Here is a 12103-nt window from a genome sequence, read left to right on the forward strand (position 1 = left end):
GGTGTGGCCCCTCCCCAAGATATGGCTTAACCGTCCTCCCTCCCTTTTCTCTCCCTCCTGCTTGCTATCACCAATATCTGATGTGGCTTCTCCCCTCTCTTGACGTGGGTCAGCTGCTGGGTCCTTTGCTGCTGCCACTGCCCGTTGCCTCCTCTCAAGTGACTTTGCACTGTGCCAGGGTGGCGTCCCTTGCAAGCTCAGCGATCACACTAACCGCTGGCAAGGCGTGTAATGGCCGGTACACGAGGGACAATAAGGTAAATAGCACAAACCCCAGTGATGGGATGACACACCCAGAATAGCAACGAACGGAGTGGGGAATTACTGGGAACAGGAAAATAGGATCTGGGGAAGGCCATGGTTCAGGTTAACTGAAAAGTAATAAACATTTATAAATAAGTCCCACCCCCTAGCACTCACAAACTCCTCCAATCCCACCTCCCTCCCTGGCATTTTCCCCAGGCGGGTGGCATGGCTGGGGTGGCATGTCCCGAGATGGAGTGGTGCAGCGCTGTGGCACTGGCCAGCTTAAACAAAAGTTAGAGCTCCGCAAATCCGCTGATATCCGCGGATATCCATGGACCATTTTTGTGAATAGTGGATTGGATGCAGATACAGCCATGCAGGGCTCTACTTACCAGCAGCACCTGGCCCAGGGTGTCTGGCTCAGGCAGCCCAGGGGGCGGGGGTATGGTTGCCAGGTGTTCAGTTTTCGACTGGAATGCCTGGTCGAAAAGGAACCCCTCTGCCCCGCTGTGAAGCAACACACACTGCTGCTGCCATCACTCGCGAATCCCAGAGAGCAGCATGTGATGTGACGCCCTTTCCCCACAGCCTCTGCTCCCGTGCTGCCCCTTCTCCTCAAGACCCCACCCCCACACCACTCCTTACCCCAAGCCCCACCCTCACATCACCTCTTCCCTGCAAGATCCCACTCCCCCCACTCACATGAAAGATGCGTAGATACACATAAAAGATGCCTAGCAGATTGCAGATCGGATGCACATTGATTCTAATGGTTGCGAGTCCACATTTTTGTATCCGCACTGGGCTCCAACTATAGTTTCAACCAGTTTGCCCAGTACTGAATTCAGGCTTACTTGCCTGTAATTGCCGGGGTCACCTCTGGAGCCCTTTTTAAAAATTGGCATCACATTAGCTATCCTCCAGTCATTTGGTGCAGAAGCTGATTTAAATGATAGGCTACAAACCACACTTAGTAGTTCTGCAATTTCACATTTGAGTTTCTTCAGAACTCTTGGGTGAATGCCGTCTGGGCCTGGTGACATATTGCTGTTTAATTTATCAATTTGTTCCAAAACCTCCTCTAATGACACCTCAATCTGAGACAGTTCCTCAGATCTGTCACCTAAAAAGAATGGCTCAGGTTTGGGAATCTCCCTCACATCTTCGGCCTTGAAGAATTCATTTAATTTCTCCGCAATGGCCTTATCATCCCTGAGTGCTCCTTTAGCATCTCGATCGTCCAGTGGCCCCACTGGTTGTTTAGCAGGCTGCCTGCTTCTGATGGACTTAAAAACATTTTTGCTACTACTTTTTGAGACTTTGGCTAGCTGTTCTTCAAGTTCTTTTTTGGCCTTCCTAATTATAACCCTGGTAAAGGTTGATAAATCAGGCTCAAATTCCGCTCACAAATGAGGTATTGGGGAAAGGCAGTGGATGTCAATGGGATGGATAAAATAGTCTCCAATGCAATTCTTTTTCAGCCTGTTTCAATTACAGCATATTTATTTGTAGGACAAGATTAGGTCTGGGGGATAAAAAAGTCTGCAGCCTCCTCAGTGTATTGTACAGGAGTTGGCACATGCCAAGCTAAGCTTCCAAAATGCTACACCGGAAATGAACTACCACACAAATGAACTGAAAGCTTACCCCACTTTTGTCAAAACCAGTCACATCTGAGAACACTGCAGGGTCACTATACCTGGCTGGGGGCCATTATATATTTATTTCTGGTATTACACTTAATTTTGTTAAGTCCCAGTTACTTACAAAGCTGGGTTATTTATCTGTCTCTGTTACAGCACAATGAGTTCATTTCTGTATTAATGAATCCAGGACCATAGACAACCAAATTAATTCAAGGTCATTGAGGTGGCTTTTCATGGTCTTTATCGAGGCAAAACACAGAGCTGGTATGGTTTTGGTGCATTTGACCCAAAACTCATCACTGGAGTTATATCAACGTCCTTGGGTTCAACGAGAGATTTCAAGGTAAAATTCTGCAAAATCGTTGTCAGTAACAAAAATATCTCCATCCGAGCCAGACCCTCTCCCATGCAAATCCGTTTCCCTGCAATGAAAAAGCAATGTTGAGGAGATGCAGGAGATCTTTCTTTGCAACATATGTTAAATATTGTTACAATGAAACCAAACCTCCGGATTAAAGTTAGATGCACAGAGTGATTCGGCGTAATAACATGGAGGATAATGGCCGTCTGCCAGAGTTTGGGAAGGTATGGAAGTGTTTGGGGGCTTTAGAAGCCTCTCACAGATTGTTTTAAAGGCTGAGTTCCATATAAAAAGTGGCCTCTTAAAAATCAATATGTGGAGACCGGTGGGCAGATGTGGGGTTTGAGGAATAGTTAATGCAGGTCCCAAGCCAGTTAATATGTTTATGGGGGGAATGACAGTGGTTCTCGAGTGGAAGTAACAGGTAGGGAGGTGCAGGCATACGGAGTAGTAGGATGGAGAACAGCAAACAGGGTTTTTTAACAGAGTGACGGGATCTTCCTTGATTGGAGTAAAGTTGAGAAGTTAAGCAGCCCCTACTGATCTCTCTCCAGGTGACTATGCAGACGACTTCTGCCCTGTTGCATGTTACTCCCTTCAACTTTACTTTTGCATGCACATTCAATCACAATTTGTCCACTGCAGGCTGACACAGACAGACAAAGGAAGGTGTGAAGTTGTCAGGCAGAGCGGAGAGTAGTGCGTGTTCAATAAGTTAAAAAAGACACTGGAGACCAACAGATGCTTCACTGTTGCGAGAGGCTCTGCTTCATGAACGGCCTGAAAAGTCTCTGCACACTACAGTTTGAGAACTCTGTGTTTACTCAAGACAAAGCTAAGAGAGAATGGTCTGGGACCTGAAACAAACATGGCTTCTTTTACCTGCAGAAAAAGGCATGAAGAAGTCACTCTTCTTAAAGGCACCATTTTCATCCAAGAAATGTCCCGGGTTAAATTGCTCTGGTTTTGGAAATTCCCTGCTGTCATATAGGACCGATTGCAGGACAGGGAATATAGTGGTGCCCTGAATTAGCAAACACAGATAAAGAGAGTTAAAGTGGACACTGTCCACAGCAGAGAAGCCTCCAGAATTCACTGGGCTGGGTAGTGGGACATGTTTTACTTTCCTTCATTTTCCTGCATCCCCTGGAACCAGAACCAGAAATATTAAAATTCCAGGAGAAAAGGGAACCTCACCAAATGGGAGCCCACCTTCAACAAGGAGATCCTGGAATCTCATGAGAAAGGCTCCTCGCATTAGACTGCCAGCCCGATTTCTACATCTAAGAGATTGGGAAAAGTCTGGTTAAGATCCAGAAGTGTTAGGTGCATCTCTCAGCTGCTGTTTGGAAGCATTTGACATTCCCTGGTCTTCATAATTTAGTCATTGCACCAATGGTTTCCACATCACTATTTATAAGAAATAAAATGCATTATTATTATTATCATCATCATCATTTTATTAAAGCTAAAAAGTCCTATACAACTCCCAGTGTAACTCAATTAGAAACCTAGAACATGGTCACTGTGAGTTGTGGTGCACATTAACACGTCAGCAGGACTAAATCTTGGTGGAGAGATGAAACCAGCTCAGAAACTGACCTCCCAAAAGAGGCTCCAAAAAGAGGGAAAGCTTTGCACAGCCTGCTTGAAACGTTGAGAACTAACCTTGGGGATAACATATTGTCTGAAATGAGTGTCTCTGGTCACTGCATGCGGGACACCCATCGGGACAAGGTTAATGAATCTCTGCATCTCATGTATCACAGCATCTGTGTAGGGCATCTGGCTTCGGTCCGCCATGCAGGGGCTTCGGCTTCGGCCAATCACACGGTCAATCTCTTCATGAACTTTCGCTGTCATCAAATGAACAAGGTTAACAATAAAGCTAAAGAACAGGATTCCCATAATTTTGCCCCCATTCTGTCACACAGCCAGAAATATACACGTCTCAGCAGATACATGGTTGGGAATATAACAAGTTATAACAATATAACAGTTAGTTTTGGGTTACTGAAACTATTGTACGTGGTATCTAGGATAAAGTGCCAAAAATGTAATTATTAGGGCAGTGATATGGCTCATGCCTGGTTGTGTACTAAAAGAGAACACAGTGTGATGTTATCGCCAGAGCATATAACTAACTGCTACGCAAGAGATTGAGGCCTAAAATTTCCCCCCATCAAAGTCAATCATCCACATGACCTTGGAGGAAGCCCATGAGATTGGAATTAGCACTGGATATTAGCTGGGTGTTGATAAATCTCTAACACTTGCCTTTATTTGAGGGGAGGGTGTAGCACTCTGTATCTCAAAGCAGCACCCTGGAACCCCCATATCCACTCCTGTCATATGATTATGATATATTTCATACACAGCATGCCATGTAAGATATTATATGAAAGGTCATGATCTGCTGAAACCCACTGTTCTGTCCAAATATGTATATCATTAGTGAGTATGAAGTTAGGAGATTTTGCTCTATGGTTGTTACTGAAATATGTTGTACACTTGAGAGTTGGCAACTGCCAGTTCTCCAGTGACAACAAAGGAGGGGATCCACTCCCAGGAGGGTGTTAAACTACCATTAATCAGCGAGGGACTTTTAAACAAGGGATTTACAGTGCTGTAAGAGAGCTGCACAAGCATCACACAATGGGAGATTGCTCCACTCTGTGACTCAGCAAAGCCCACCAGGACATACCTAAGCTAGTGTTTTCCAGGTACATGGACTGCGGATATAAAATAGGGAACAGTGGCTTCATGCTTTTGCCTTTCTCCTCCCCCACCTACACTGGAAGCAAAAACAATGCTGGGAAGACCAAGCCTTGAACTGAGGAGACTGGTCCCAGGCTTAAAGGGGAAGCCTATGTGTTAAGGATTGTAACCTACCTGCAGCATCCAGTGGGGTGAGAACAGCTTGATCCAAACACTGGACAGTCTAATGAGGTTCAGGATTTAGACTGCGTGCTTACCTTTTATTTTCTTTGGTAACTCTCTCTGACCTTTTGTGCCTACCACTTATAATGACTTAAAATCTATCTTTCTGTAGTTAATAAACCTCTTTTATACTTTACCTAAAACAGTGTGTTTTGGTTAAAGTGCTTGGGAAATCTCAGTTCAGTTTACAAAGGCTAGTGCATGTCCTCTCCACATCGAGGGAGGGCTGGACTGGGTAATGAACTTACACTGGTCGGGCTTCTGACCACAGCAAGACGGTACAGCTCTGAGGTGCAAGGCTGGGGGCTTGGGAGATTTGCTGGTGCTTTTCTCTGTGTGATTCATGAAAGGCTCAGGGAGCATTCATGCAATGTATCTGCGTGTGGGGCTCCACATGCTGTTGTACTCAGTGATAACAGCTCACAAAGGGGGTTGCTGCTTGTCACTAGCAAAGCATTATGAAAGACAGCCCAGGCTGGAACGCTAAGGGGGGAACAATGGTACCCCAGTTCCAGGTTGTACGGCGGGAATCCCATCACAGAGGGGGCCATCTGACAGCCCTGGAATGCGAAGGCTCCTGTTACCCATAGACCAGGCACCTTCTTGTCAGTGGCAGCACAGGTTTCTCCCGCACAAACACATACACTTTCCCCCAGCCCAGTAGCCTTAACTTGGACTGGAGGTGAGAAAGGAATCCAGTCACAATGTCTTACTCAGGCTGAGGACCCTGTGCTGAGACCGCCCCTGAGGAGGCGGAGTAATGCCGGTTGTGATGGTGCTTTTCAAATGTGGACACCTGTCTATGCAAATTGAAGTAACACACCCATCCCCAAACACCTCTCAGTTTCACATAAACCAGTGAACAGCTTGCACACAGCGCTAATGTGGCTTACGTCCAGCCCCAGCCAAATTTGGTCTGGTGACTTAAGGGACAGGGGTCTGTATCCATTAGAGATCCCTTGAGCCATGTCATCCCCTCATCTCTCCAAAACTTAAAATTGTGTGTGTCCGTGGGGTACCTTCTATTTCTGGGTATTTCAGAAGAATCAGGAGTCCATGTCTCAGGGTGAGGCTGGATGTCCCTGTTCCAGCAAAGAATAAATCCAATGTGCTTCTTAACAAGTTATCAGTGTTAAATTCTGACTGGCCGTTCTGTCGTTCCTGCAGAGAGAGACTTGTTATTGTTGTTTGATCATTGGCTGTAAGCGGGGATCTATCCATACAGGCCCAAACCCTCTCATCTTCTACCTGCTCTGTGACCCACTCGGCATCTTTATAAAAATCCTTACAGAAAATGGGCCACGGCCCTGGAGATTGCAGTAGCACTGCTGGGGTGTTTTGGGTCATTGCTGTGGAAATATATGGCCTTTTCTATTAGAGGAGAATTGGAGCATTACTTTTACCTGGTTAGTTTTCATCTGTATTTTTAACTGTTGTTGATTCCCTTTGCTTTCATATTTTGTTTGCATGGGCAGCAATAATGCCCTTGAAAACTTTGAACCAGAAAGGAAACCAGATGTTTCTAACCAATTTTTAGCCTTCAAGCCAGAAGGATTGAATCTGATGCTCCAAAGAAAGTGAGATCCCCTTTGAAAAGGCAGATGCCTGGCTACCTGCTGACCGAGAGGTGCAGTGGTAGAACATCGAAGAGGCTGTTGCTGTAAAATATTGCAGGAGATTAGCAGGTGGGGTTTCCAAAGAAGCTGGTAATAGCTTAGGTCTGTGGGTGTCGACATAGGAAGCCATTAGAAACTGCTTTCTTCTACTAATCCCACTGATGCTAACACATACCAGTAAAAGTGCTTCTGTCCACCTTGTAAATAAAACCCTTTCAATGGCTAACCTCCAACAGAGCCAGCCTATACATTGCCAGATGCTGTTGATACCTGCATTGGGTGCTCTGTCCTTTTAAGACATGTATACGCTGCAATAAAAGACCCACGGCTGGCCTGGGTCAGCTGACTTGGGCTCGTGGGGATCGGGTTGAGGGGCTATAATATTGCAGTGTAGACATATGGGCTAGGGCTGTCGCCCAGGCTCTGAAGCCCACAAAGAAGGAACAATCCCAGAGCTTGGGCTGCAGTCCAAGCACCAACATCTACACTGCAATTTTATAACCCTGCAGACCGAGCCCTTCAAGCCCAAGTCTGCTGACCTGGGCCAGCCGTGGCTGTGCTGTGGGTCTTTCATTGCAGTGTGCACATACCCTTAGATTTGTCTTCCTCATTGGTGTAGTCCCACTGGCATCACCGGCACTACTCACACAAATGAGGTGAGCAGGGCTTGCCTTTTAGAATGTAAATCCCAGGGGCAGACACCAGGTCTGTCTTTGGGTCTTGTACAGAGTGATAAATACCCACGATATGTATAACCCACTCCACAGCAATGGGGAAGGGCGGCTGCCCTCACATACCTGTTCCATTTTGATGAGGAAAGCATCGATGAAGTCTCGAGGGCAGCTGAGATCCAGAGACTCTTTGTGCATCTTCACTCTCTCCAGAACAAAGCTTTTAAACTCCTCTGAATTTTTAACTAACTTGTGGTGAGGCCCAGGTATATAATCCATGAGAGTTGGGAAAAAATTGTACAGCTAGAAGGATGGAAGGAAAAGCACATCTTGGTTTATCTGGACACACCAAATAATCAATTGACTCAGTTACAGCAGCACAATACAATACTTTTGTGGCACGTTCCTGTGCAAATGCATTCGAAAGAACGTCTCATGCTTCACTAACTCATTCTACTCAATACACACATATTCCTCACAGAAACTGCAGTGACACTCAGTTCTATTCGCTACAATAATCTCCATTATTTCCAACACAAAAGCATCACCAATACAAACGTGCTGTTCTTGAAAATCACACTCAAGTTCGCAAACCTAGCTCACATTTTCATAGGCAGAAATAAAACGTAAAAGATATCTTAGTCTTCCTCAGGTTGGAATCAAGGGGCCAAACTGTCTGCTGCTGGAACTCCGTTGATTTTGACTGAGTTCGACTGTTGTGCATTTGGTGAGATTTTCAGCAATGGGATGTGTGGGTGGCTGGGTACTAGAAACGAAAAGGAGTTTGCTTTGCAGGTGAGGAATGTGACCACATTCAGGTATCCCATTGTGAATATACTAAGGCATGTGAATTGCAATGATTTGGATGCTAATGATTTAATTGGCAGTTTCCTTGACTTTTTCCAATAGTGTTGAAAGGGAATGTCCTTGAGCAAACGTAATTCTGAGCAAATGAAGTGGTTTGTGTGGGAATTTAAATAATCCTTAGAAACAAGTTTGAGGCTGGGATTGGTAATAGCTGCAAGCCTTATGAGGAGAACAGGAACATTATGGGAACGAAATAATTATTTAAGGAAAAGTAACAGTGAAAGAAAGAAAGATCTATCCCTTCCCCCATTACAAAGGAGAAGAGTGGAAAAAACCACTGAACACACCTGTCCCAGGAAAGAGCGGAAGAGTTCATTGTTTTCCTCTGTGAGATTAATGACTGCCAGAAACTTCCGATCTTTATAGTCAAACCGGTTCCCAAAGACAACGGAGCAGATGATGTTGGAGACAGCATGGGTGAGAGGGATGGTGGGGTCAAAGGGTCGCTCTGCAACAAAACGAAACGAGAGTCCAATTTTTAATTCAGTATTTTCACCTACAGCATCACATCCATTGATGTTATTGGGAAGTTCTGGATGTCCTGGCCCCAGGCCGAGAGTGCAGTCCCGAATATTCATTGGGGAGGGTGAGTTCTGGTGTCACAGTTCCAGGGTGAGCTGGGCTTTAGACCCCTCTCAGTCCCTCTCCAGACCCCACCTCAGGTGACAGCCTGAGTTCCTGCCCTGCTCTGAATGGGAGGAACCCCGCAGTCTAACCACCCTTGGACTGAATAGCTGAGCAGCAGACTCACTACTTCCCAACTATATTAGCATGACAGGCTGCTCTGTGCTGGGCACCTGTGAGCCCTTTCCCTCCAGGGACCTGTGACCAGCGGGTGATCAAAGCGACTCAAAAAACCAACAATCTCCAAAACAAAGTGTTATTTATCCACTCAAAAGTATACAGCACACAGAGCAAAAACAAGAAACAATAAAGGCTTCTACACACATTCCTTTTATCGAAACAATCTCTCCTTGCAAGCTTCGGTAAGTTCCATTCAGCCCAGTTACCTCCATCTCACTCAACTCCCTTCCTGCTTCGGTGAGACTCTCTAAGATATTAGTATCCCAGTTGGATACTAGTTTCTGTCCGGGAAGACAATACTTTGCCAATTAACTGAAGCTAAGCTGGGGCTGTTCTCAAACTAACAGCTTCTCCATTATTACCAGTGGCATTCTCTCTGATCGTACTTATCTTTGCCATTATTTCATTTCCTCTTGCTGTCCCCCTTTCAGCCTCCTTTTACTTAATTCTGTACAGTCAGGCAGGATAATATCACACAGGTAAACTGAGGAGCACAAGGTATTTATGAAAAATAGCACAGATATTTCCCTCATCCTCCACCTAGGGCTTCCCCAATGCTATCTCTGTAAATTTATATTAAATGATTGTCCCCATTTTGCTGGGAATCAGTTTTCACACTGTCTCCTTTGCTGCTCTCTGCCTGACACACTCTGGTCTGACCAGGGACCATCAGTCTCTCTCCGAGTGAGGCCTGCCTGTCTGCCGTGAGCTCTTTACACAGGCCTGACAGACAGTATCCCATTCAGAACAGGATCCTGCATTCAGAGGATTCTGCCTGAGCCATTGCTTGTAGCACTGTCACAAACTCCTGTAATGCAGTGGGGCCTATGCAGTGTTCAAGGGAATTGTCTACAAGACTTCACCCCTCTGACCTGAGAACACACTGCACAGCGAGAACATCCAGAAGCAGCATTTTCTCCATGCAGTGTGTTCTCGCCTCACAGCAGGCTCCTGCTCCTGGCCCTCACCCAGGCAGATTTCTTTTGGGTCATTATCTACAGGAGCAGCTGCCCTTGGCTCAGGATACACACGAGGCAACAGCAGTAAAAGTGGCTCTCCCTTGTTTCTGAATCACAGGTGGGGAAGGTTCTCCGTGCATTCTCCTCTCATCCACACAATTCACCGAGATGGACAGTCAACTTCATTTTAGCCCTTAATGGTGTACTGTATATTGCAAGAGGTGGGATGGTCTTGTGGTTAAGGCAGTGGCCTGGGTCTCAGGAAATCTGGATACAATTCCCAGCTCTGCCACAAACTTCCAGGTGTGACCTCGAGCAAGTCACTTAATCTCTCTGTGTTTCAGTTCCCCATCTCCGAAAGAGAGAAAATAATTCTTCCTTTCTCCACTTTTTCTTCGACATGTGTATTTAATATGTACGTTGCTTGGGGCAGGGACTGTCTCAAAGTGTTTGTTAGCACAACCCATAGGCGAAGGAGCCCCAGTCTTGGCTGGGACCTCTAGAAACTAATAGAACATAAATAAATAAATAATAAAAGCATCATCATCTCTTAGGAAGCACTGTAAATTTACACAGTGATTTCAAACTTTCCTCGGGAGACCATCCCCATGCAATGTAGGAGTCAGACCCGTATCAGACATCTAGCAGAGAAGAAAATCAGAATAAGCAAGCTGTAGGCCTGAGTGTCTTATTAGCCCAACACACGGAAGATAAACTAATCCACTCTAACATGGTTCACTGTGTTAGCTTCTGCCTGCTCTGGACAAACATTTTCCATTTGCCCGTTGGCCACAGATCAGAGGGTCGAAAACATGGGAAATAACAGCCAGGAAAGGTCATCTCGGGAACTTTTCTCACATATTTTTCCTTTACATTAAACACAGGTTGTTATCTGTGCAGCTAATGGCTTGAGTTATAAGGTGTTTGAACCAAAGTTAAGATCACAAAATAAAGGAAAACAAGAGTCTTTAGCCGACTCCTCAGTTTCCGAATTACAAGCAGCAATTCCCCACCGTGTGTTTTTTTGAGCCTTTCCACCAGAAAACAGGCTTCCTCCTGGATCCGTTCCTCAATGCTTTTCTTCCCCATCCCAAAGTTTCTGAGCGTGGTGAGGGCAAATCGGCGAAGCTGCTTCCACCGCTCCCCATTGCTGAATATAATGCCTGGAAAAGGGAGGAGAATAGGAAAGAAGGGTGGGGGCAGACTCAATTTGCTAAATTTCTAACCTAGGGAAACATGGGTCATTGAAAGGTTCAACGTCAAGGCAAACATTATTGTATTTGTGTTCTACTGGAGACCCTGGATTACATTTTTTCTGTATGTAACTCAAAATCCCACACGTTAATCTCATTGCTGTTTATAGCAATTATGAACAAGAAAAATAATTCCATTGATTGCCACGCGCAATGGCTGTATTTTGTTCTCTTACACAGTGTAAACTGTCACAGTAATTAGAGCAAAGTACATATACTGGTACCATGTAAAAATAAGAAATACACTGGACATGAATAAGTGGCTACAGTGAGTATCCCTCAAAGAGCAGGACTAAATGAAACACCAATGGTCTTCTCAGTCGTGTTCTCCACATACAGAGAACATCAGCGCTACATGCTGAAGTTGTTAGCAATGTACCTGCTCCTTTGGCAAGCTTGTCAGCCAGTGCTAGTTTTCCTCTTCCACTGAACTCATCCCCTTGATCAATCAGAGCTTCCTTCACAGCCTCCTGTCCATACAGCACCACAACCCTCTGTGAGCCTAAGCATATTGTGAAAACCGGGCCATACTTTGCACTGAGCTGTAAAAGATTAACACAAAGGACAAATACGTTTTTACTAAATCCACTTAAGAATAAGAAGGAGAGTGGATCAAATTACAAACTGGTGAAAGAGCTCTCCTGCCACCAAGGATTACACTCAAAAAGGGATAATAGGTACCTAAATGGAAAATGTAGATCCTGAAAACCACCAGCTAACCCTCTAGGCACCTCAACTCC

General features: G+C 45.3%; 1 protein-coding gene across 1 annotated transcript; it reads right to left on the minus strand.

Moving 5' to 3' along the window:
- Positions 1-1733: 1733 nt before the first annotated feature.
- On the minus strand, positions 1734-11855 carry LOC141990837 (cytochrome P450 2H2-like). The gene is made up of 8 exons (XM_074958549.1): positions 11743-11855; positions 11124-11273; positions 8635-8795; positions 7607-7783; positions 6213-6354; positions 3922-4109; positions 3136-3277; positions 1734-2314 (listed from the first exon to the last, which is right to left on the minus strand). Exons 2-8 carry the CDS (start codon positions 11197-11199, stop codon positions 2133-2135), a joined length of 1068 nt encoding a protein of 355 aa, XP_074814650.1. The 5' UTR covers positions 11200-11273; positions 11743-11855; the 3' UTR covers positions 1734-2132.
- Between the last annotated feature and the right edge of the window lie 248 nt (positions 11856-12103).

Source organism: Natator depressus, chromosome 7, assembly GCF_965152275.1.
Source record: "Natator depressus isolate rNatDep1 chromosome 7, rNatDep2.hap1, whole genome shotgun sequence".
NCBI classification, from domain to species: domain Eukaryota; kingdom Metazoa; phylum Chordata; order Testudines; family Cheloniidae; genus Natator; species Natator depressus.

Coding starts and splice junctions, on each gene's coding strand:
- LOC141990837 (XM_074958549.1), bottom strand. CDS start 11,199: ATGGGGAAGAAAAGCATTGAGGAACGGATCCAGGAGGAAGCCTGTTTT. Junction 8,796..11,123: donor AAGGCTCAAAAAAACACACG/GTGGGGAATTGC, acceptor GTTTTGTTGCAG/AGCGACCCTTTGACCCCACC. Junction 6,355..7,606: donor TCCTCATCAAAATGGAACAG/GTATGTGAGGGC, acceptor CTCTCTCTGCAG/GAACGACAGAACGGCCAGTC.